The sequence below is a fragment of the Musca autumnalis genome, unplaced genomic scaffold, assembly GCF_047663935.1.
Source record: "Musca autumnalis isolate F117 unplaced genomic scaffold, ASM4766393v1 scaffold_4, whole genome shotgun sequence".
Lineage (NCBI taxonomy): Eukaryota > Metazoa > Arthropoda > Insecta > Diptera > Muscidae > Musca > Musca autumnalis.
This window is the reverse complement of record NW_027411977.1, coordinates 74878327-74905626: the sequence shown is the minus strand read 5'-3', so window position 1 is coordinate 74905626 and position 27300 is coordinate 74878327. Positions and strand designations below refer to the sequence as shown.

The 27300-nt window shown below is 38.2% G+C and overlaps 1 protein-coding gene across 1 annotated transcript; it reads right to left on the bottom strand.

The window, feature by feature from the left end:
* Positions 1-2313: 2313 nt before the first annotated feature.
* On the bottom strand, positions 2314-27300 carry LOC141401713 (cytochrome P450 4d8-like). The gene is made up of 5 exons (XM_073982092.1): positions 27282-27300; positions 17010-17179; positions 16485-16941; positions 2760-3331; positions 2314-2691 (listed from the first exon to the last, which is right to left on the bottom strand). Exons 2-5 carry the CDS (start codon positions 17170-17172, stop codon positions 2348-2350), a joined length of 1536 nt encoding a protein of 511 aa, XP_073838193.1. The 5' UTR covers positions 17173-17179; positions 27282-27300; the 3' UTR covers positions 2314-2347.

Sequence of the window (27300 nt, the reverse complement as noted above, 5' to 3'; positions counted from 1 at the left end):
CCTTAGTTTATAAGTAAATATTAAGTTTGTTTTTATACCCTCAGCATTTATGCTAACGAGGGTATATACACTTTCATACGGGCAAAATGTGCCTCATCGAAATAATGGTTTTAGACCCCAAGTATGTTTGGACGAAATGTGTTTCCAGCGTACGTAAAAATACTTTAAATAACATTTCCAATCGTTTCGTATTTTCCATAGAAACAATACAAAACGAAACATAACCCACGTTTGCCGAGCTCGCTGTTTAGTTTCGTTTTGTTTACATTCGTGAGTGCGAACAAAACGAAAAGCGAAAAGTACTCGACTGCACAAGAGCAGATATAAAACGGAATAGTACTAAACACATGTGAATAAATCAAAAACGTTTGGGGGTTGACAAAATTCACTGTGGTATGCTGATGCTTATAAGTATACTTATAGGGTTGTTAAGCAATCACAGGTGTGTGTGTGCCATTGACCATAACGCACGGCAAACGTTTCCCAAAAAATCTTTTTGTTTCGGTGGTGAATGAAACAACTCGGAAAGGCATAGCCGAAGTTACATTTCAGCAATCGTACGGTTTCCATCTTTTTACATTAAAAAGTTTATGGGTTTATTTTGGTTATGAGAATGAAACGATTCAGAGAAGCTGAAAAGTTTGTGGCTTTGTGTGATTGGTACGGGAATCGTTTTGTTTGTTTCCGTTCATTGTGTATTTCAGACAATTTGGAGTCGATTGAGCAATGTCCGTCCGTCTGTCTGGCTGAATCGGATAAACCGATTCGGTTCAAATTTTGGCTTTCGTAATATTTTACCCAAACTTAGTTTAAGTTCGAAGATGGGTCCACTCCTTCCGGTACCTCCCCCACAAAAGTTCGAAAATGTTTGGAAAATTTGTGCGCACGATAACTCTTGAAGGGAGCAACCGATTTGGTCCATACTTTGCCCATCGTGAAATTTCTACTAAACTTAGATGAGGTTCCAATATGGACTCAATCCGTCTACTCCTTCGGGTACCTCCCACACAAAATTTCGGATAAGTTCAGATTAGGACCTGCTCTCGAATCGCATTGATTTTTGTTTCAACAACTTGTATTCATTGCCCCCCATATGACGGTACAAGTTTCATCAGGGACAAATCCATACTTTCTGAGAAAATAGCCTGAAAGATGCAAAAATCCCCTATAATACCGTGTGAAGTGGATGGAGCGCAAGATAACTCTCGAACGGATCTGCCGATTCGGTCCAAAATTTGGCCTTCGTAATATTTTGTCCAAACATAGTTTAAATTTGAAGATAAGCCATATCGGTCCACTCCTTCAGGTACCTCCCCCACAAATGTTCAACAATGTTCGGAAAAATTGTTCGCACGATAACTCTTAAAGGCAGTGACCTATGTAATCCATACTTTTCTCATCTTAATATATCTACCAGATATAGATCACGTTCGAATATGTACTATATTTGTCTACTCCTTCTGGTACCTCTCACACAAAATTTCGGATAAGTTCACTTTAAGACCTGCTCTCGAATCACTTTGATTTTTGTTGAAGCTATTTGCATTCGCTACCTCCATTACGACGGTAAAAGTTTTTTCAGGGGCAAGTCCATATTTCATGGGGAAACAGCCCGAAAGGTGTAAAAACCCCTACGTCACCATATGTGGTGAACTGTTCAACCGATTTGGTCCACCATTTGGTCTTCGTCATAACTTAGTTTCATGGGCAATACCGGTCCACAACTTTCGGTATTTCTCCTTAATATTTATAAAATGTCACTAAAATGCTAGGACGATTTCACTTGAATGAGGCAACCAATTCGGTCCAAACTTTGGATCTCCTAATATTTTATCAAAATTTAGTTTAACTTCTAAAATGGCCAATATTGGTCCTCCCTAAGGGTACATGCACTACAAAAGTTCAACATTTGTGTATTAGTGCATTTAATTCCTAATCCACATTTTTGTCGGCAAGTTCAAATGTCCAAAAAGGGCCACACAATTCTGAAGAGACCTTAAATACAATCGATCTGTCCGGAGGTGAAAGTTTCGCTTCACATTGTCTGAGGGTATATATCTGACACTTTTTTACTTGTTTCTTTTGTGTTGTGTATGCGTCTGTTGTTGCTTTTGTGTTTGGTATTTGTATGCATTTCAATAAAAGAAACAACCATCGCCATTTATATATTTTTGTTTGCACTCAAACATATTTTTGTTTGTAGAACCCAAACATATGTTGTGTTAGGGATTGCTGCAAAATATGTTTGGGACATATGTTAGAGAGCCCTTTTCTCTCCGTGTATAATATCAAATAAATAAAACAACCTCTTAATTAAAACTTAGTATACATATATATTAACATCACACTATTTGGTTCTTCTTCTGAGACCCAATTGCATGCCAGTCCTCGAACGTAATACAATACCCATGAAAATTTTAATATCCTCGCCCAGTGGCAGTAGCTCGTATTCGCGTATGACATTTGCCAGAACAACTTTCATTTCGTACATGGCAAACTTTTGGCCAATACAATTACGTGGACCAGCACTAAAGGGTAAATATTCAAAACTCTTTCCCAAAGGTTTCTCGTGACGTTCGGGTATAAATTGTGTGGCATTTTCAAAGGTATTTTCATCAAGTGACATTTTGTAGATGCCAATAATGAGCTCCGTACCAGCCGGTATAATTCCTTCACCAAGCTTAGAGTGTTCTAAAGGTGGAACAAATAACAATTTATGGGGGATCTAATATATGTATGTTGCTCTCCACATTACTTACTGTATTTAAAATCTTCCTTAATTTCTCGAGCCACCATTGGAATTGGCGGAAACATGCGTAGAGATTCTTTGATTACACATTCCATATATTTCAATTCATTTAGGGTCATCAGCGAAAATGGTTTCACATCATCTTTGCCATAAACTTGATGAATTTCGGCTAAAAGTTTATCCTGTACCTCGGGATGGCGGGCCAATAGATGTAGTGTACAACTAAGACCGGTTGCTGTTGTATCGTGACCTTCAAACATAAAAGTATCAACTTCTTCGCGGATATCTTCATTGGTCAGCGGTTCACCTTCTATGGTCGATTGTAGCAAGACGTCCAAAAGAGCCATACGTTTCTTGGTACCAACATCATTGTGATCCTGATTATCTGCGGAGTTTTTCAATTGATTTTTCAAAGAAGCCTCTAGCCTTTCACGACGTTCATTGATTACTTTATGTGTAAAATCATGCATTATTCGCAAATTCTTCATCATACGCATCTTTTTGAATGGATGCAGTATGGCAAACATCAAATCGTTATGTAGATGTATCCGCAGAAAACGCCATGCCATCATTCTGGTCATTCTGCAAAAATATAGAAATTTTTATTCGTATGCACCTACCATGCTTCATAGATAAAAGGTTGATCTAAAATAGGTTCATATATGTACATATTTAGAAGAGTTAATATCCGCGATTGACATTAACTGACACTCGGTCCTCAGTTAAAATAGGAAAGAACCTCTCCGAAGACTTTATTACCAAAAGAGGCGTTAGACTAGGGGACGGCCTGCCGTGGGATCTCTTCAACATCTTGTTCGAAAAGGTCATACGAGATGCGAAGGTCAAAAGAAGTGGAACAATATACACAAACAGTCATATGTTACTTGCTTATGCCGACGACATTGACATCGTGGTTCGATCGGTAAAGGAAGTAACTGATACCTTTGCAAATGTCAAAAGGGAATGGTATCGACGCGTAATACGTAAACAGATCTCGCAACATCTGTGATAGTTAGTACCTACAATATTGAGGTAGCAAAGGACTTCGTCTACTTTGACACCGCCATAAACACAACAAACAACATCAGTTGTGAAATACGAAGGCCAACAGAGGCTACTTGGGCTAAGTAAGCAGTTTAAGAATAAAACCACATCTCGTAAACGAAAGTAACACTTTACAAAACACTGATACTACCCGTGCTAATGTATGGTTCCGAAGCATGGGTACTTGCGCAAGCAGATAAGGCAGAGCTGGGTGTGTTCGAGAGAAAAATTCTTCGAAAGATCTACGGGCCAATCTGCGTTGACAGCGACTATAGACGTCGTATAAACAAGAAGCTGTCCATACAACGACATCAATATAGTTGAACAAATCGAGATACAACGATTGTGATGGCTAGGCGATGTCATAAGAATGAGTTATGATTAGACAGCGGAATTTTGTGCAATCCCTATTTTTGTTGTTGTTGTAACAGTGTTTGTTATTATGTTTGTATGTTCGTTCTTCTGTTCAATCTGGCTCTGGGTCTATCTCCAGTTCCAGGAAAGTGGCTGATTCGATGTGATGTAACCACAGATCCACAGGGGTTAGATGAGTAGGTTTGGCTGGGCAGTTAAAAAGGTGTTTTGTGTCGTGCGAGCCCATTCCTCATACTGGGCAGATGTCTTACAAGGCACGATGGATTTCCGCCCAATACGAATTTAGGCGACTGCAATATCCCGAGCGTAGTTGAGCCAAAACTACTCTGGTTTGTCGTGGCAGATGACGCTCCTCAGTTGCGATAGATGGGGGATGTACTCCGAGTACTTTATTCACACTATAATTGCTTAAGGCCTTGGCAACTGCGTACGTGTGAATGCTATGCTTGTTGATCTAGGGGTTCTCTCCTGTGTCGTTGGACTTCTCCCTCTAGAGCATGGATATCCTTCCTGATCTGCCTGAATGTGTCGGGCCTACCCACAAGATGGTGATTGGGATGGCTCACACGGTAACATCCAAGCAGGTACTGCAACGAAAGCATCTCATTGTGTTGCTTTACTGGAAGAATCTTTGCCTCCTCATGTAGATGGTCCACTGAAGATTTGAGGAGGCACCCTGTTGCTGTTCTCAGGGCGGCATTCTTTCAAGTTTGAATCGTTTTCTAATTCGTATCACATAATCTCGGGGACCAGACTGGCGCCGCATAGCTTACCACAGACCAACCTATCGCGTTATATGTGGTCAACAACGTTTCTTTATCTGCACCCCAAGTGCTGCCGGCTAGGGACTTGATGACCTTGTTCCTACTTTTCAGTTTGTCGCAGATAGCTGTGGCGTACGCGGACGACTTGAAAGTAGTGTCGAATGTGACCCGTAAGATTTTGGGGCAGTTTGTGGTCGAAATTCTGCTACCGTCGACCACGACATTCAATTCTCTTCCAAACTGCGCTGTCCATGTGGTGAACATAGTGGCTGTTGATTCTGTGGCGGAAATCTGCATATTCCTCTAATGGAAAAAGGTGGGTTGTCTGCTCAATGTCCTCAAACAGTGCCTGACTGTATCAAAGGCTTTTGATAAGTCAAGCGCCACCATATCGCACGGCCGTCTCTGGTTGAGTCCTTGACAAATATGTGTATTAATGGCTTGCAGCACAGTTGTCGTGCTGTGCTGCTTACGGAATCCATACTGACGATCGGCAACTTGATAGCTATTTCTGATACTGGGAAGGACTAAGGCCTCAAGGGTCTTTGCTACGGGCGTCAAAAGTGAAATCGGTCTGTACGATTCACTTTTGCTGGCATTCTTGCCGGGCTTCCGTAGTGGGACCGACCTGCCCATTTTCCAGACTTCGGGAACAATGAGGGTAGATAGCGACAAGTTGAGAACTCATCCAGCTGCTTCAGCATTACCATGGAGATTCCATCAGGCCCCAACGCTTTTGATGATTTAGCGTTCCTGATGGCATTGGCAACATCGTCCATGGTAAACTGTGGTGGTTCCTCCTCGGCAGGAAGAGATCTGATGCGACGTAATACTCTTCTCTTCGCCCTGTCACTCTCGGGGTGCTCGACAAACTGTCGATTGAAATAACTTGCGCACCTTTTCGGGACAGTCAACGTAACGTCGCCAAACGTCGTGACTGAGGTCCTATCTTCCCTTCTTGCAGTGTTCGATAGTGACTTAACCGTTGCCCACAATTCACCTATACCGGATCCAATGTTGCAACTCATCAGATGATTTAACCACTTGTTCCGCTTATGCTCCCCGACCAGCCTGTTAACTTCCAGTGTCAGCTCCCTGACTCTGGGGTCATTGGGGTTGGTTCGGCGAAGCTCATCACGCTCATTTGCTAAACCCGTCGCCTCTGCTGGGAAGTTTTGTCTTACTTCGGGTATTCGACCAGCAGGGATATGGCGAGCGGCTGCAGCAGTGATGATGTCTCGGAACGTCCTTTCCGCTACCCGAACATCAGAAGGATTGGGCAGTTCTCTGAAGCGGTGATTGGTGAACTCTCTGAAACCGGGCCAATCAGCCTTCTTATGTTTGACGAATGTGCGGCGTTCAGAGGTAATGAAATTGGGTGGTCTGCTAATGGAGACAATTATGAGGAGATTGTCTGATCCAAGGGAAATGACGGGTTGTCATTTGTCAGACCAGTTGACACGATGGTTATGTCTGGCTAGCTGTGACACTCTCCTCTAATTTTGGTAGGGGCGTCCTCATTGACCGTGCAAAGCGTAGAGCTGTCAATCTGCTCAGCCCGCGCTGCACCTCTCTAATCGTTTCCGAGGGCCGAATGCCACATCTCATGATGCGCATTTAAGTCCCCCAGGACCAGACGATTATGACCTTCCAAAAGCGGGCTAATGTTAGGCACGTAATCTGAGATACAGCTAATTCTCGGCGGGATGTTTACGTTCAGCAACTCTATCTCGGCAGTTCCACACCTGACTGCTACCCCCATACATTCCATGTACGGGTCATTAGAGACAGGCTCAAGCGAGATAGGTCTGTATTGGACAGACTGGTGCAATAGGAAACCCAATCCCCCACCTCCACTTCTGGTGCGATCCTTCCTTAGCACGTTGTAACCATCACAACGTTGTAAGCTACAGTTGTTGTTGAGCTTAGTTTCTTGCAGCTACCTTGATATTCCTCCGACTCATGAAATCTACTATTTCCTCGATCTTACCTAGGAGTCCATTACAATTAAATTGCAAAAAGGATGCATTTTCGGGGATTGGGACAACAACGGCTGGTGTTAAAGGCTGCGTGTGCGGTTGTTGTCGGGGGACTGCGGGGGAGTTTCATAATCAGACGACGATGGAGTTTCGTAATCCGATGACGACTCACTGGGGACTGTATTCACATAGCATCTAGCAACATAGTCCCTGTCGTAGCCCCTAACGTGGACAAGTCCGGAGCAACCCCTTAGATGCACCCACTCCTGACATCTATTGCATCTGACCGAAGGCTGGATGTGGGTGAAGATGCGGATGTGACAAACCGAGCACAAATATATTGGTCCTGGGTTTTCCTCCGTCCCGCCACGGACCAAAAGGATTCGGAGAAGGCATTCCGGGATATGCTGCTCCCAACACAGAGAAACGAAACAAATACAAACATATGTATGTACACTGAGGTGACAGCTGCTGGCCGGACAATGATGTTGTGTAGTTTCGGGTCAATACGGTACAAAGAACCCGCTGCCGTGGGATTGACCCCTATTTTTGGTCCGATTCATGTCAAATTTTGGGTCTGGGCATATTTTTGGCTTCTGATTAAATTGCAATCGAAACATATGTTTATACAAAATGTCAGCCATTTAAATGTGATGTTGAGGCCACAACCTTCAAAATATCGGAAATCGGGAGGTATCGTTCTATGGGGGCTATATGAAAACGTGGACCCATGCGGACAAATTTCAGGAGTAAAGTTTTATACCCCTAACGAAAACTTAATATCACATTTCAGCCATTTCGGTGGGTTTTTTGAGCACAACTCCTTGTATATATTTTTGCATATGCTCATTTTATGCAAATATGTAAAAATATGTCAAAATATGCACGATATGCAAAATATGCAAAAATTTCTGGGCTAATCCGTTTTATTTTGTGATAAAACGAGTTTCTGTCTAAACAGATTTTCTCTACGACCATCCTAACCATATATTGCGCTGTCTAGTTATGATGAACCCGCTAAAAAGTAGTATAAATACGGGCCGCAAGGAGGTTCACGCATATCTGGAAGCTACATATCCCAGATTGGGAAAATACAACAGCAAACAGAGAGGGTTGGAAATATTTTCTAATTCCGTTTATGGAAGAAATGTTCTGTAAAAAGACAGCTAAGTAAGTATGTAAGTAACATCGGTGAGTGAGCAGCTTAAGTACATGTTTTAGATCGTTTAAATTTATATTCAGAGGAAATGAACAAGTAAGAACAATAATTATCGACATAAATATCAGATTTGCTGCAAAGTTAGCAAATCGTTATTTTTATACCCACCGTGATGGTGGTGGGTGGGTGGGTGGGTGTGCCTTAACTAAATTTAAATGAAAGGTGCTTACACCTGGGAAGTTTTTGCAGATTCTGAAACTACAATGCTCATAGATGAGAAATATCAAGAAACAAAAAAAATCGCCGGAGGGATTTTCAAATAAATCGCGATTTAAGTTCACATTTTTAGGGGTTCTTTAGGTTTTCACGACTTTGCTTGGAAACCGCGAGTCCTATGTAAATGGGCCTAAAGAAAATGTTGTAGCTGTGAAAATGCTCCACAAGATTGAACTTCCTGATATTTTCGTAGGTTTTACGGGTTTTGAGATATAGAAGTTCAAATTGAGACAATGCACTGACTGTATCGCCCCTTTATAAAACAATGTCATGAAGGGTGCGCCTTAACTAACTTTTAATGAAAAACGCTTACACAGGGGACGTATTTGTGAATTCTGAAACTGCAATGTTCATAGATGAGAAAAATCCCAAAACTAGAAAAATTTGCTGTAGGGATTTTTAAATAAATCGCGGTCAAAATTCACATTTATAGGTGTTTTTTTATGTTTTCACGATTTTGCTTGGAAACCGCAAGTCCTATCGGAATGGGACTAAAGAAAATGTTGTAGCTGTGAAATTCTCTACAAGACTGACCTTTAGGTTTTTTCGTAGGTTTTACCATTGTTAAGATATAGAGGTTCAGTTCAAGTTTGTAGGTTTTTATATTAAGTCTTCAAGATTTTGCTTGAAAACCGCAAGTCATGATAAAATGGGACTAAAGAAAATTTTGTAGCTGTGAAAATTCGCTACAGGATTGGCTGATTTATTTTTTATAGGTTGTACCATTTTTGAGATATATACGTTTAAGTTGGGAAATTGCAGTCATAACATTGTTTTATAAGGAGACTTGTCCCAATTTGAGTTGTCCCAATTTGAACTTCTATATCTCAAAAACGGTAAAACCTACGAAAATATTATAAAAGTCATTCTTGTGGATAATTTTCACAGCTATAATATTTTCTTTAAGCCCATTTACATAGGACTCGTGGTTTCCAAGCAAAATCGTGAAAACCTAAAGAACCACCAAAAATGTTAACTTAAATCGCGATTTATTTGTTTCTTGATATTTCTCATCTATGAGCATTGTAGTTTCAGAATCTGCAAAAACTTCCCAGGTTTAAGCAACTTCCATTTAAAATTAGTTAAGGCGCACCGTGCCATAGTATGGAGGGTATATTAAGTTTGTTTTTGCCGTTTGTCATGCATTGAAATAATCATTCGATACCAATGCGATCTAGCTATGTCAGTCTGTTTTAATCACTGTAGCGTCCTCAGCTAGAACGCTAAATTTTTGCACCTCAATGTCTTTTTGCCATAGGCGGTCAAGTTCAAAGATGGGCTATATCGGCCCTCCTGATTTTTGGTATTTTCGAATTTGAGGTACAATTGTAACCGAAGTACCTGTGATTAGACATTTGAAGTTCTCAGTGGTCAGAAAAATTAGCCTCCAAAAATTGTCAAAGTAAGTCTATGTCTTGGTAAAGCCTCAATATAACGGTACGAACCTATTTTTGGTATATGGAGGATCTTAGCTACATTTTTAACCGAACTAGCTATTTCACTAAAAATTATCTATATAGGTCCATATTTTGGTGTAATCTGCATAAAACAGTATCCCCAGATTTTCGGTATTTTCTAATTTTAGCTACAATTTTTAACCGAACTACATGAAATTTGACGTTTGAGGTTCCTAAAGATTACAAAATATTTGAGGTTCCTAGTGGTCAGAAAATGTTTCCACCAAAAATTGTCATAAGACGTCCTTACTTTTGGGATCGCCCACAATTTTTTGTATTTTTCGGATTTTAGGTCCAATTTTTACCAAGGTAGCGGTGATTTGACATTTCATATTCGCAGTGCTCCATGTTTTGGTACAGTCTCCCAATTACAGGTGTTTTGAGGACTCTTGCTACCTTTGGTTGACAGATCTATCTGTAATTTGACATTTAATGTCTCCAGTGGTCACAAAACAATATACATATATGTTTCCGACTCATGATTACTAATTGGTTCTAATTAGGAAACAAACACCATTTGAAAGTGTCCTTTCATATGTATGAACACGGCCCAAATAATGACAATGTTTTTTTTTTTTTTTTTTTTTTGAAACGCCTACTGCTAAATTGTTTCCATTTGAGCCAAAAACCCTATATTGGACCAAAGGTGCATTTTTACGAAAATTTTCTAAAATCCTCATTTATGGTCCTTCGATAAAAATTTTTTACCACTTCATTTATGTGGCTAAAAAACGAATTCTACAAAAATTGTGAATTTGGCATCGGATTTTGTTATAGCTCCCAAATGGAAAAAAATTAAGGGGTAAGCGTTTCAAAAAAACGTTGTCATTTTTTGGGCCGCCCTAATGAACACCCTTTGGTATATTTTTTACATAGTCGCTCATCTCAATATCAAATAGTTTCAAACTACAAATGTACCATATTTCGCAAATTCAACATGCCATCTACTTACTCTTCAACAGCTCTTGTATATTCCTTTGTGCCGCCAGTTTGAGCCTTTACCTTAGTGCCCATTGCTGTCTCCGCTATAATATCCAGTGCCGACGCACACACAAATGGATAAACATCAAATGCTGAACGACCATCGGCCTTTGTTGACAAACATTCCACCAAAACCTTTGATTGTTGATCAAAAATCTCCACAAATTCTTCTAAGATCTTAAAATGAAATGTTGGTGTGATAATTCTGCGACGTGAATGCCATTTACGTCCATCACTGGTCAACAATCCATTACCCAGCCAATCGTACAATACTCCATATAAACGATGTTTGCTTATGTGTGTTGTACTGGTCAGAATCTGTTCATTTATTTCGGCATCTCCGCTGGCAACAACCAAACGATTTAATGCCCACATTTTGTGTAAATCGCCATATTTTTTACCAAATTCGGAGGCTTTCTCGAAGAAATCTGACAAATGGAAATTAATTAAATGTTTGTAAGGTAACGAACGCTGAGGTTTGCTATGCTTCTTTCTTCTTACTGTCCGGATTTAGTTTATAGCCCAAATGCACTGCTCCCAAAATTGGTAAATTATAGGGTCCCCCTATATTTTTTACAGCTTCTCGTCTTCGTTTAGTTGATGCATGACTCAAGTAGCCCAAAACAAATAAAGTTAAGGCTACGACAACTAAAATTGTGCTCATTCTAAAGCAAATGCCTGAAGGGTACTGTTACTGAACGGTCGGCTGTTCAGTTTGTGGATTTAGAAAACAAATATAAATTGATATAGCAAATCTAATCTTTATGCACCCAAAATAAGTTCAATGGTAATCTATCTAATCTTTAAAATTCTTGTTACTGGTCTGTTGTGCATTCGACATTTTAATGTGTGTTATCAGGTGGTTTTATTTTAAAATGCAAAACAATGTTTGATAACATTTGTGGAAAGTCTTCCTTGAAATTGTGCAGCCGCCTGAATATGATTTAGCGATTTTAAAATTACCCAAAAGTTTCCAGTAAATAGCGGTAGATTAAACCATTCGATTTTAAAATAGTCTGAAGAGCGATATTCGCATGCAGACCACACATTTACAAAAAATATCTGCCACTTCTACCAAAAATGTCTCTTCGTACCTTTCTCAGTGTTACTTTGCCATTTGACCAGAATATAATCCTACAAGTGGTGTCTTAAGACACGCCGTTCCGACTCGGCGATAAACAGTATGTCTCATATCATTGAGCTAATATGAATCGGGTTGCAATGAGAGAAGTATCCCTTTATCCCCGCAGGGGCACTTCTTGAAAGGCGTGACGGGCTTAACGAACCCGCGGACCCCATGTAAATGCTGGGTCAGCGTCTGTTTCCCATGTCAGGGACGGCTGCTCAAAACATCAAATACCCCATGATGACAACCTGGCTATGAATATGGAAAATTATGCGGATATATTCTGAAATTATCGTCACGGGCCGGTAGAAGCGGTATTCTGTTACTTTAGTACGTGGGAGCGGAATCCCACCGAAATGGCTTTCAGATTAATGTCGCTCCTATCCTCCATCCTACCAAAACCCTGGCAAGGACTCAAAGAACGCTCTTCATTCCGTCGTCCTTTAATTTACCTTGCAAGCTCTTGGATCAGCGTCTGCTTCCCATGTCATGGATGGCTGCTCAACACATCTAATACCCGATGATGACAACTTGGCTATAAATATGGAAAATGATGCGGATGTATTATGAAAATATTGTCATGGTTCGGTAGAAGTGGCATTCTGTTACTTTAGTACGTAAGAGTGGAATCCCACCGAAATGACTTCCAGGTTAATATCGCTCCTATCCACCGTCCCACCAAAACCCTGGCAAGGACTCAACTAATGCTTGCTAGATGAAATCTTCCCAATCCCTTGGAAAGAACAACATCTTGTACTAATTAGTAAAGGAAAAGGAGAACCTTTATGAGAGACTGCTCTAACAGAGAATAGAGGATGCTATACGCATAAAAGATGGCTTATCAGAGAGACTACACGGTTTCGGACCTGGAAAATCCACTATTGATGTCTTTAATGCCTCACAACAATGAAATAATTATAGCAGACCGATATTACTACTTGCCACCCTAGACGTAAAAAAACCCTTTTAATAGCCTAAGATGGATAGACGTGATAAATGGCATGGAGACAAAATTTGAAGTCCCTGCATACCTCCACTAAATATTGTTTTGAGGTCTTAGCTTGTGAATTTAATGTAAAACAAGTATGAGAGGGTTACAGCCGGCCGGGTGGATCATGGGATATCCTACACCTTCTGGGCAGTAGTTTTCCACGAAGTTTTTTTATATGATTGCGACATATTTTAGCCATCAGGTCATACATACATAAGTTAATATACACAAGATATAGCACATGCGTCGTCGATATTAGAAACGTAAAACGTTTTTACTTATTTTAAAATGGACAGACGGCCATTTTTAGCGAATGGACCAATGAAAAAAAAACAATATTTCGAGGCATTACATTACTGTCGACCAAGTTTAGCACAAAAAAATCAATCCGTACATCATTGCAATTTTCATCAATTTAAAAAATACGGGAATTTCTCTATCGTGATTTGAAAACATTATTAATAATTGTGACATTTTGTAGAATGGAAGGTAAATGTAATTTTTTACAAAAACCAACACTCTGAAGAAACCTACTTACCATGTTGTCTGTTATGTGTCTTTTAAGTTGTGCCCAATCCATTGAAGACGACAGCCCTTTGCGATTATCGACGACATTTTCACACAAATGTCGCAAAACTCGTGCACGACAAGTTGAGCGACAAGATAAGCGAAGTTGTCTTCACGGACGATAGAATGAACATTAACTTGTACCAAGGCACATTGCAAGACATTTTCGGTCTGAATGTCACACATCGCACATGGAAGAGTGACAAATTCGTTGACACTATCTTGCTTAAAGACAATTTTGAAATTTTGTCGTTGATGAAATGGTCATCGCAGATTCTATTTCCAACTGGGTATATATCAGATAGTAGTTCCATTATATTGATGTAATTTGCATTAAAAGAGAGGCCATGAGTTGGTTTTCAAAGTTGGGTTTCCTAATTTGTCATAATATGTCTCCCAGAATTCAAAATATGGACCAACAATTAAATTTGGAAATTTCTTCCACAAATGTTATGGTCAATTTCACCAGCAAAAAACTATCCGATCATTATCAAAAATAATTTGCATCTTCCTTGATGAAAACTTTTAGCTCGTGCAAAATTGTGTTAGTATTGAACTATAACTATGACCTCTTGCGTGATTATATCTACATTACACGTATCTATTTTTGTTCCAACAATTCATTTGTTTTGTTCAATCATTGCAATTGCAAATCCAAAAATACCATCGTTTGCTCCAAACATACAAAACAAGAACAACTTGCGAAATTCCTCAATATTGTAAAAATCATTGACAATACCTAAGGTAGGAACTATAGAATAATATTGTCCAGCAGACAAAAAATATTGTTGGATATGACAACAACTATTGTTGGATGTGACATAAACAATTTTTGTAATTAACAAAAACGATTGTTGGACTCACAATACTACATGCGGAATTTAACAATATCTTTAGAATACATATTTTGCTCTTCGAATATTGTTGGATCAATCATATTTATTTGTCTGCGTGTACACACAAACAAAATTGTGGGATTCATATATACACAAGGCTGTAATTCCGTCATCATCAATGGAAAGGTCGAGAGTTCCTCTTCCAAATATTACTTACGTGGGTGATATGTTTCTTCCAGGAATAAAGATATGTCATTATATTAAAAACTTTACCAATTTTCACACAAAAGTTTTGTACTACAGGGGGTTAAATTGCACGCTTCTTCCTTATCGTAAACCCAAACCTTACTTAAAATTTACGCCGATAAGACTATAATATTGACTTAAAGAGCCAGATCTCGTGCCGATTGGTCCATAATTGCGGCCTGGAGTTTCTTAACAAAACAAAATTATAATACCCTTTCCAAATTTTGATTTAGGTTATAAAAATGTTGCTGAAATCTTCAAAATACCGAAAATCGATACGTACCATTCATTATAATGGGGGTGGTGAATTTTGTAGATGGCTCTTTTCTGTGTAAATAGAGTCAGGTACCAATAAAATGGGAATCGAGGGTTGGCAAATTAAACCTAAATACAAGACGTTCTATTGCCCTTACTACGTAAAAATGGATGGCGGTGCCAATATGACGGCGGCCTCTTCCTATGTTACGGGCGCAACACATGAACCACCAACCAATGTTGTTATGGTATCACAAAGATGGCAAGGTGGAGATAACATAGAGATGTCGCTGAATAATGCCGATGGTGAAGAAGGAAATGAGGCCAGAAGTAGTTTTCGAAGTTGGACTGGTTATGATGGTATAATCAATAAAGCAAGCGCAATTAAAAAGAAATATCCTACCAACCGACATTGGATATACCACGTCATTCATCGAGGGAAAAGAAGTCCTCATCCATACTGGTTGCTGAAGGTGTTAGGTGCCATCACCTAGAATTAAGTCATTATAATTCTTTATATGTTGTTTATTATTAACTTAGAAAATAAGTAATGCCTTCAGCAGTTTAAAAATGAAAAATATTACATTATGATAATGATTATGATAATATTCCTATTTAGTAAAAAATAACATACATACATTATAGTTAAAGGATTAGATTGCTTTAAGACCAGAAAACTGTTTAGTTCTGTATCTAAACTAGTCTATGTAAATGAAGTCAGATAGATAGCAAGCTAGAAAATGTTCAATGTCTGTTAAAAGATTACGATCTTTTAAGGCGGGGAGAATGGTGAATTTTGTAGATGGCTCTTTTCTGTGTAAATAGAGTCAGGTAGATTTTCTTAAATGCATGTGTTCTAAGAATCTATGTTTAAAAATAACCAGGGGGCTACAACAAAGTATGAACCTATGTTGACAATTTTTGGTGAAGATATTTTGTGGCCAATTTTTAGTGCAAAGGAATCTCAAACGTCAATTACAGGTAGTGCGGTCAAAAAATGTGTCTAAAATTATCAAAATACCGAAAATCGGGATGTACCGTTATATGGGGGCTATCCCAAAACAAGAAACTATGTTGACAATTTTTGATAAAGAACTTTTGTGAACACTGGAAGATTTATCAGATCTACTTAACAACACAAGGCTATATAATGGGTAAACAAGGTGACCTAAATCTGAAGCCGAAATTGATTTTTTAAATCAAAATATTTATACCCTCAGACTTTAAGCTAAAAGGGTATATACACTTTGATACTGATAAAAATTTCCCTGATCGAAATAACGGTTTTAGACCCCACGAATGGCTAGCGGTTTGCAAAATATGGTCCAAGTGGTTATTTTTTCTATTATTTTCTATTTTTTGTGTAATAATAATTTTGATTTAGGAAGTCAGATTTGAATCGTCAACTTAAAATTGATGAGTAAAAGGAAGAAAGGCAGTTCCTTCAAATCCTGTCTCCCAAAAGCTGTGAAAGTAGGACAAGAAGGTATTACTACGAGTATATACAATGCGCAGTTTACTCGAAATATCTATTAGTGTACATTCTACATTGTCTTAAATATTTAAAAACAAAGAATCAATTTCCATGTTCATGTGATAGCAATCTCAAAGAATGTATGTATATTAAACTACTACCACTAGTAACATATAATATTATACACTGCATTGCACCTACTTACTCCTCAACAGCTCCGGTATATTCCTTTGTGTCGCCAGTTTGAGCCTTCACCTTAGTGCCCATTGCAGTCTCAGCAATAATATCCAGTGCCGACGCGCACACAAATGGATAAACATCAAATGCCGAACGACCATCGGCCTTTGTTGACAAACATTCAACCAAAACTTTTGATTGTTGATCAAAAACTTCCACAAATTCTTCTAAGATCTTAAAATGAAATGTTGGTGTGATAATTCTGCGACGTGAATGCCATTTATGTCCATCACTGGTCAACAGTCCATTACCCAGCCAATCGTTCAATACTCCATATAAACGATGTTTGCTTATGTGTGTTGTACTGGTGAGAATCTGTTCATTGATTTCGACATCTCCGTTGACAACGACCAAACGATTGAATACCCAAATTTTGGTTAAATCGCCATATTTTTTAGCAAATTCAGTAGCTTTTTCGAAGTAATCTGTCAAATAAAAATTAATCAAATGGTTGTAAAAAAAATTCTAACATTGCTTTTTTTCTGCTTCTTACTCTCAGGATTTAGTTGATATGCCAAATGTACGGCTCCCAAAATTGGTATAATGTAGGGTCCACCTAGATTTTTAACTGCTTCTCGTCTTCGCTTAGTTGATGCATGACTCATATAGCCCAGAACAAATAATGTTAAAGCTAAAACAAGTAATATTGTGTTCATTGTTGAACTGCCGACAAAATAAATGATTAATATCATAAAAATTCGTGTTACTGTTCACTTTTGCATTCGACATTATAGTGTTTATGTGTTTTTTTAGGTAGACAATATCTTTTAAAACGCAAAATTATAAAATTTGGAAAGTCTTCTTTGATTTTCTGCATTCCCGAATTGGGGATGGTTGCTATTTTATGTTTATAATACTCTAGAAGCTCCAATTATAAGTACTGATGCCGATCGCTGTACCGAGATTAATTTTGACATATTCGCCACATTGTCCAAGCCTTGCTAACAGACTAAACACCAATAAGGTAGCAGTGTACATATGGACATAGCTTGGCAGATTAATGAGGTTTGTTTGATCATTAAAAAACATTTAGCGGAAGTTATTACATTTTGATTTTTCAAAATAGTCTGGCTTAATCCCATTGTTGTTGTTGTTTTAATATTTAAAACAACTAATTTATTAGTGGAGAAGATATTAAAAATAGGGTTATGGCTATAATTTTTTGGGGGGAATGATAATTGGGAGCAATGAACTGGGAAGGTCACCTTATCATTCTTGATACATCTTGTTAATATACAAGTAAGAAAGTATCAGTCAGCTGTGCTTACGGGGATATACCCTCAGCCACTCAGCGGGAAACGAAGGAGTGGACCCATATTGCCCATCTTCGACCTTAAACTAAGTTTGGACAAAATATTACGATACCCAAAATTTGGTTCGAATCGGTTGATACGTTCGAAGTTATCGTGCGCACCAGCCAGACAGACGGACATAGCTAAATCGACTCCAAATTGTCTGAAACGAATTTTGTCCAAACATACTTGGGGAGGCACATATTTGGTCGTATCAAAGTGTATATACCCTTTCTAGCCTAAAGGCTGATGGTATAAACCTGTGTTCACCCATGTGAAAGGTACCACCAACGGGGCTATATAAAAGTGTCGACCTATCTTTAAAATTTTACCGAAAATCGTGAGGTAACGTTATATGGGGGCTATACTAAAACATGGACCTATTTTGACATTTTTTGGTGGAGAAGTTTCGTGACCACAGAGAACCTCAAATGTCAAGTTATAGCTAGTTCGGTTAAAAACTGTAGCTAAAATTCTCAAAAACCCGAAAATCGAGAGGTACCGTTATATGGGAGCTATACTAAAACATGGGCTTCTCTTTCTTCTTGATTTGCAATTCCGTATTCGGATATTAGCGATCATACAATGGTTATTACTACAGAGTTATTTAATTACATATTATAAAGTTAAAACATTTCATTCAATTATAGCTAGTTCTCTGTTTCCGGCGGCGCTTAAAAAGCTTATTTCATCTTGGTGTCCTGTCCATTCCTGAATGTTTTTCATCCATGTTATTTCTCGTCTTCCTCTTGGTCTGCGACCTTCAATTTTGGTTCTTATAATAGCTTGGAGGAGATAATATTTTCTATTTTCGTCTTTATAATTCTGATAATTTGATTTTCGGTATTCATTCGCCTCAGTACTTCATTATTTGAGATGTGATTTGGGCTTAAGTTTAGTGGAGAAGTTTCGTGACCACTGGGAACCTCAAAAGTCAATTTACAGTTAGTTCGGTTAAAAATTGTATCTTACTTACTTACTTAGTTGACCCATTACAGAACATTTGTTCCATAGACCGAACTAAGAAAAGATCTCCATTCCTCTCTGTTTTTCGCTTGACTTTTTGGAATACCGCGCTCTGTTGGCCAATACAATTCTTCTTCTTATTTCACAACTGATGTTGTTTGTTGTGTTTATGGCAGTGCCGAGGTAGACGAAGTCTTTAACTACCTCAAAATTGTAGGTACCAACTTCCACATTTGGTCCGAGCTCTATGGACGCTTTGCGCGTCGACACCATCAATTTGGTCTTTTCGCCGTTTACCGCCAGACCCACTCGTATTACCTTTTCCAGCAAAATGTTGAATAGGTCACACGAAAGGCTGTCTCCTAGTTTGAAACCTCTTTTGGTACTGAACTGTTCGGAGAGGTTCTTTCCAATTTTAACTGAGGACCTAGTATCAGTTAAAGTTATCTTACAAAGCCGGATGAGCTTTGCGGGGATACCAAATTCATACAATGCATGGAATACCTTTGATCGGAGGGGACTGTCGAATGCTGCTTTATAATCGACAAAAAGGTGATATGTGTCGATCTGCATCTCTTGGGTCTTCTCTAGGATTTGCCGCAGGCTAAATATCTGGTCAATGGTGGACTTGCCAGGTCTAAAGCCACATTGGTATGGTCCAATTATTTATTTGACCATTGGCTCTAGTCGTTCGCACAATATCCCTGACACTATCTTATAGGCAATAGGGAGAAGACGTATGCCCCTATAGTTGGATCATACAGTCTTATCTCCTTTCTTGTGGACGGGACATAGGATGCTCAGATTCCAATCGTCGGGTACGCGTTCTTCCTGCCAGATGGTGCTAACTAGCTGATGCATACACCTTATCAGCGCGTCGCCTCCGGTTTTGAACAGCTCGGCTGGTAAGCCATCGGCTCCTGCTGCTTTATTATTCTTCAGCCGGTTGATTGCTGTTTTTACTTCATCTTGGCCGGGCGGTATACATTGTATACCATCTTCTGGGATTGGATCTGTGGTATCATCGTCTTCGCTACTATTGGATACCAGCAGATTCGAGAAATGTTCCTTCCATATCCTGAGCACACTATCTTTATCAGTTACCAGATTACCTTGCTGGTCTCTACAGGAGGATGTGCCTGTACTAAAGCCATAAGTTTGATGCTTCATTTTTTGGTAGAATTTTCGGACTTCATTCTGGCTCCTGTACATCTCGATTTTTTCACACTTCCGCTTTTCCATTTCTCTCTTTTTCTTGCGGAAAAGACGTTTCTCTTCTCTCCTTTTCTCCCGATATCTCTCTCGTGCGCTACGTGTTGCTACTGATTGTAAAGTAGCTCTATATGCCGCATTTTTCTCTGCAGTAGCAGCACGACACTCCTGGTCATACCATGAATTCCTTTTGTCCAAGTATGGATTTTGCGGCTGTTTGCATGGAGTGGGCAATATTTTGCCATTGTGTTGTTATGTTATCGGGACAAGGAGTGCTCGCGTTAAGCAATTGGGCTAGTTGAGTGGAATATGCTGTGGCTATCTGTTGTGTTTGCAGCCTATCGATGTCCAAATTCCGCGTTGTGTCTGTTCGTGCTTTATTTGCAACGTTTAGACGGGTACGTACCTTTGCTGCAACAAGGTAGTGGTCCGAATCAATGTTTGCGCCTCGGAACGATCGTACATCCAACACGCTGGATGAATGTCTTCCATCTATCACAACATTATCAATTTGATTACTTGTTCTTTGATCTGGAGACAGCCAGGTGCCCTTATGAATATCGAGATGATTAAATCTGGCACTGCTAACTACCATGTTTTTTGCAGCTGCAAAGTCTATCAGCCTCATACCGTTGTCAGATGTTTCACTGTGGAGACTGAATTTCCCGACTGTTGGGCCAAATATATTCTCCTTTCCAATTTTGGCATTAAAATCGCCTAGAATGATTTTAATGTCATATGCAGGGCAACGGTTTTCTTCTAGCGCTCGTAAAATATATCTTTGGTCTGTTCGTCCTTTTCTTCAGTGGGATCATGAGCGCAAATAAAGCTGATGTTGAAGAATTTAGCTTTTATTCGAATTGCAGCAAGCCTTTCATTCACTGGGGTGAAGCTGAATACCAGATGTTTTAGTCTCCGACTAACTACGAATCCGCAACCAAACTCATGCTTTACGTCATGGCAGCTATAATACAGTGCGTCACCTTTAGGTGTTGTTGTGACGCCTTTCCCAATCCATCGTATTTCCTGTATGGCAGTAATATCGGCCTTGTACTTTGAAGTACGTCTGCCAATGCGAAGACTGCACCTTCTCTATAAAGAGTGCGAACATTCCACCTATATTGACGATTTTTGGTGGAGAAGTTCCGTGACCACTGAGAACTTCCAATGTCAAGTTACAGCTAGTTCGCTTAAAAATTGTAGCTTAAATTCCCAAAATACCGAAAATCGGGAGGTACCGTTATATGAGGGCTATACTTAAACGTGGACCTATGCCCATAATTTTTGGAATTTGTTTGTTTGTTGATCTCTAAGAAACCTTAATGTCAAATTGCAGCTGCCCTGATCAAGAATATATATATTTTATAGGGTCGCAAATGTTTATTTCAATGCGTTACAAACGGAAAAACAAACTTAATATACCCTCCATACTATGGTGGAGGGTATTACAAAAATAGTGTTTTAACGTGTTGTGGAATTCCAGTTAGCTGTATGTTTTCTTAGTGTATTTTGTAATGCCAATTCGATCACATACTTAAATTTTACCTAAGGTTTTAGTCATGATGCCCACCTCAGGAATAGTTTTCCAATGTAGGTCATGGGTACAAGATTATCCAGTATTAACATCAGATGTCATCTAGTATCAGACTTTAAATGGTGGGTCGCAGACTGCTCTAGGATATGGTTTCTGTTTATATGATTGAGGGGAAATCCATAGGTTTCTTCAATAGCTCAGTTACCGTGAGGAGCAGTGGCGATGAAAAGAATAAAATAATAAAACACAAGCAGTATTTCTTTTCTTATGACAACAAAGATTACCTTGTAATCTGGGGTGGCGACAGAGGCCTGTTAGTATGCAACAAAGATTACCAATTGTAATCTGGGGTGAGTTGGAACGTTTTGAACTTATACAGTTTCTATAGATATATTAGGGTATAACTATGTTATCTGACCACGTACATTAACATAATTGGCAACAATGGAAATATCAAGAAGTCTTCTTCCAAATACGATTTACGCGGGCCGTGCGTGTCTTCCAGGAAGAACGCTATAAGTTCTATATTACAAATTTTACCAATTTTCAGACAAAAATGTTGGTACATCTAACCAGCTAAATTGGTTGGTTTTTATGTTGTTTTGAAGATTGTTTTACTTTCCCATGCCTATTTCTGCATCACAAGATAATCAGCACTTTTGTTCATGACATTTTGTATTAACATCATACAACAATTCATTACCCCTCGTATGCCCCCTCCTGAGGGGAAAGAGTGGGGAATGCTGCGCTCACGGCTTCTTAAAATAATCTTCACTCAGCACAAAGCTGTAACAAGGGCATTACCATGATATTTACACTGGAAATGTTTTTGGACACTTTCTCTATACAAGTGGATCCACTGTACATTGTTTTAACAAGTGTATGTAGCCTTGAAAAATTAACTATTCTATGGCCACTAGAGGTTGAAAAATAAGCTAAACAAAGTTAGAACGATGTTATGTTCGGCCGAACTTTTTATATCCTTTACCACGAAATGTATTGAAATAAATAGATACAATTACGTGGCGTCATCGTTGTTGCTCTTTCCAAAAAGGGACCAATATTTTTAATTTTCCAACTTGAGCTTTTATATCCTCTGACACACACAATAAATACCAAATCACCACAATCTCGGTTGGAAAATTTGACACATAAAATTTGCCAAAATCGGTTTATGAGTGCTAGACTAAAACCCGTGGATAGTTTTTTTGCGAGTATGTTTTCTATTTCCTGAGAACACAAAACTCAAATTAACAACCAATTCGGTAGAAAAATTTGACTAAAATCTTAAGTAGGGGCAATGCCAAAACGTGGACCTATACCGTCTGATTTTTTGAAAGGCATGTTTTGTGCCTGTTATAATATTTTGTGCCCCTAGGGAAGACTAAATACGAAATTTCAGTTATTCCGCTAATGAGGCTAAAACTTTTAAAATACCGAAAATCGGGAGAGCGGATCAAAAACATCGACTTGGGCCGAGAAATTTCTGGAGGAATGTGTTGTAACTCCAACACAGACTAAATACCAAATAACCGAAAATCAGAGGGTACCGTTCTATAAGGCCATACATGAAAACGTGGACCTATGCCGACAACTTTCTGGTGAGAGTTTTATATATGATAATAACCTTCAAAATATCGAAAATGCTAAATGCCAAATTTCAGCCATTTCGGTGGGATATTGAAGCCACAACCTTCAAAATACCCATATTTGGGAGGTACCGTTCTATGGGGACTATATAAAGGCGTGAACCAATACCGACAAGTTTCTGGTGTTATCCCCTCAATGAAGACGTAATACCAAATTTCAGGTTTTTCGTGGGATACTGATACTGTGGATCAAATTTTGGTAAAATCCATTGTATGTACGTAGGACTTATGGTATTGAGAACGGGATATGTAGGTCCACGTTTTGGTATAGCAACCATACAAATTGACGCGTCGTCGTTTTAAGGAATTTTTAAGATATTTGTCCCATTTGTTGTAATTTGGTATTTTGAGTCTCAAATTTTTTATATATGTCCACTTTTTGGTATAGGCCGCATATGACGCCCTAAATATAGTGCGCGTCACTTTATGATATTTTGAATGTATTAGTCCCATTTGACCACAAAATCGGATGGTATTTTGTGTTTCCAGATGCTAAGAAACATTTCTAAAGAAATTGATATAGGTCCACGTTTTGGTATATCCCCCATAGGACGGTATCTCGCGGTTTTCGGTATTTTGAAAATGTTAGCCTCATTATCACACCAAAATTTCTGAAAATTGGTATTTAGTCTTGTGTGAAAATACAAAACTTTCTACCAGAAATTTGTCGGTATGGGTTCAATTTTTGATATAACCCGCTAGAATGGTACCTCCCGATTTTCGGTATTGTGAAGGCTTTAACCTCATAATAACACCGAAATGGCTGAAATTTGGTATTTAGTCTTCATTAAGGGTACAAAACTTTCCACCTGAAATTGGTCGATATAGGTCCACGTCTTCATATATTTCCCATAGAGGTATGAAACATTACACCTGAAATTTGTCTGTATAGGTCCAGTCATTTACATCCCGAGTTATGGTATTGTGAAGCCAGCGAAATGGCTGAATTTGGTATTTTGTCTTCGTTGGTGGTATAAAACTTTCCACCTGGAATTTTTCGATATAGGTCCACAACTTCATATAGCGTAGTACGGCAGCTCCCGATTTTCGATATTTTGAAGGTTGTGGCCTATATATCCCACCAAAATGGTTGAAATTTGGTGGAAGATTAAAGCTGGGTGTTTAAAACTTTCCAAGTGAAATTTTTTGGTATAGGTCGACGCACAGTGCGAAATATGGGAAGTTTAGTGGAACTTTAAGGAATTTTGAAAGTACATAAAATTAATTAAATTTTAATTGAATTCGTTAGCTAAGTACTCCACTGCAAATGACCCATACTCAGTATAGCGATTTACTCCGCGAAACGACTTAAAAATGCACTTAAAGTTGCACTTTTGTTTCATAATTTTTTTTTCTAAAAAATATAATTTGGATTCATTAAAAAAATAGTGTGGCGCGGACAAATGGTAAGTCAGTATGCCATGATTTATTTTTCATTATATTTTACCAAGCTATTATAATATTTTACTCTTAAAAAAATGCAAAAACTCTTATTGTTTTCGTGCAATTTTAATGTGCTTATTTGAAGTTTCCAAAATATTTTTTTTTTATTTTTCGTGGATATTTCAAAAGTGATTCCCGTACATTCACGTTTTAAGATATATATGATCTGAAAGATTGGGGTCTCCTCTGTTCGCAAAGCCATAAAACAGCTGCGGTAACGTGCGGTCTTCGGAGAAATTCAAGTTTTTTAAAATGACTTCGGAAACTTCATTTAATTGCATTTTCGAAAGTGGAAGGTAAACGCCGTTGTTGACAGTGTTTTGAAGAAATGGACTCACTAATATTTACAAATGATGTTTTCTGTTAAATTAAAAATCCTCTCGCAATTTTTAATAGTTTTGACATGTAAATGTTGGTGATTTATATATAGTGCAACATTTTTGAATGATGTGGTGCAAATACCAATATACGTTAAAAATAGTAATGCAGTTCCAACCTAAACTTGATCTAAGAGACATTATTAATAACATTAATGGCACTGACCTGCTAAAAAGACCGGTAAACATTATAGATACAAATGAAAACAAACAGTTATTGACATTTTACACCTTAATGGAAGTGTAGGGCTGTGGGCTTCACCCAGAAGTGAACATATGTTGACAGCTTTTATGTGAGGAGGATTTTTATTCGCTATCATCTTAAAATTTACATTTGCATCAAAATCTGTTGCAATTTTTGTCTTGAACATTTAAAATACCTAATATGAGGGAACCCGTCATATGGGGGCTATACCCAAAACGCGTGCCTACGATGTTAATATTTCGCACAGAGGTTTTCTATCTACGAAGAACTTAAAATGCCAAAATACAACCACGTACGTTGGAAAATGTGTCTGTAACATTTAAAATATGTCCCATCGACCGGTATCGTTCAATGGGGTCTATACCAAAACGCGAATCTATATTACAAATATTTTGTACATAAGTTTTCTATCCGCTGAAAACTCAATATACCAATTTGCAGCAAAATCGATTGAAAAATAAATGTAAAACGTAAAAACGACAGCCGTCGTTGTATGAACGCTACGGGAAACCGCGGGCCTATGTAGCCCAACTTGAGCCCCACAATATCCACTAATATAAGAAACATTTTTGCAAAATTTTAGGAATCTACGCCCTTTACTTTAAAACTTATTAGTAAAGTTCCGTTAAAGTGCTCATATTTCGCACTGTGCGACGTCCTCAGATAACACCCAATAGAACGGTACCTTCCGATTTTCGGTATTTTGAAAGTTGTGACCTCAATATACCACCGATATGACTGAAATTTTGTATTTAGACTGCCATGGGGTTATAAAATATTGCAGAATATAATTATCAGCATAAGTCCATGTATTCAAATAGCACCCATAGAAACGTACTTTCCGATTTTCCGTATTTTGAAGGTTGTGCCATCAATGCTTCATCGAAACGGCTGAAATTTAATATTATGTCTCTGCTGGTGATATAAAACTTTCCATCTGAAATTGTTCGTTATTGTTCCATGTCTTTATATAGCCCCCATAGAACGGTTAGCCACATTATTCAATCGGAATAAGTGAAATTTTGGTATTTAGTCTTCGCTGCAGTTACAAAACTTTCCTCCACAAATTTATCGGTACATATCAACGTTTTATAGAGCCTCCGTAGAACGGTGCTCCCAATGTTCGTTAACTATCCAAATCCAAAATATCCAGGTTTAGGTCCAGCCTGTATTGCGCAATTTTATATATTTTGCTCCATTCGGAAAATTGCAAATATTGGTCCATATTTTGGAAAGAACAACGATGACGCTCCATATCAGCTGTTTTGATGGATGTATTATCAGTTTGTACTACTAGTGCAATAAAAGGAAGAGTTTAGTACTTTCATAAAGTTCGGCCCGACCGAACTTAATGCCGCACTTACTTGTTTTGCTCTCTGCTGGATTTGATCGTGCGAACTTCCGATTTGTAGTCAAACACACTACACACAGTGCTACGCGTACGAACATTAGGTGTAGTCTAAACGAGTACATGTGCTCCATCAAATATTCTTTTTTTGTTAAAAAAAACTCGGAAGAATTGATCTTTCATATTTTGTTGTTGTTAATACATACAACATTGTTCTTGAATTATACAAAAATACTGTAGTCCAATTGCTGGTGAAACTTCCTCTACATATTGTGAAAAATAACAACATCAAGTATATGCCATAAAAGAATCAGTGGGTCTAACCACCCAAAAACATTCCAAATCATTGTATTTTATTTGTTGTGATCTACTTGGGTACTTGGTTGCATACTAACAAGTCGCACTTTACAATAATAACGACAGACACACAAAATAATTTTAGACATACAAACTTCACTCTTAGTTTATAGCTATGACCCAATAACCTCCTCTGTTTTTAATTCAAAACAATTTTTAATGATCAAACAAAGCTCATTATCGGTCAAGTTGATTTCATATCTTCTTATGGCTATGTGTTTGCAATTGATATATGAACATTTCGTTGATACAACTTTGTTTTTGTTGTTAAACTGTTGCTTGAGTATATTATATAATTCTATAAAAAATTTCGAAAAATACAAAATATTTAAAGAATTCCCTTGGTTTAATCAAATATGACACTAGTATGATTTGTATATACATTTCCACTTAAACTTTTT

Bases quoted from the DNA above. Each gene is read 5' to 3' on its own strand.
- LOC141401713 (XM_073982092.1), bottom strand. From the start codon at position 17,172: ATGAACACAATATTACTTGTTTTAGCTTTAACATTATTTGTTCTGGGC. The intron at 3,332-16,484 runs GTAAGTAGGTGC...ATATTTTTGCAG, and splicing joins TATACCGGAGCTGTTGAGGA to AATGACCAGAATGATGGCAT. The intron at 2,692-2,759 runs GTAAGTAATGTG...TTCCACCTTTAG, and splicing joins TAAGGAAGATTTTAAATACA to AACACTCTAAGCTTGGTGAA.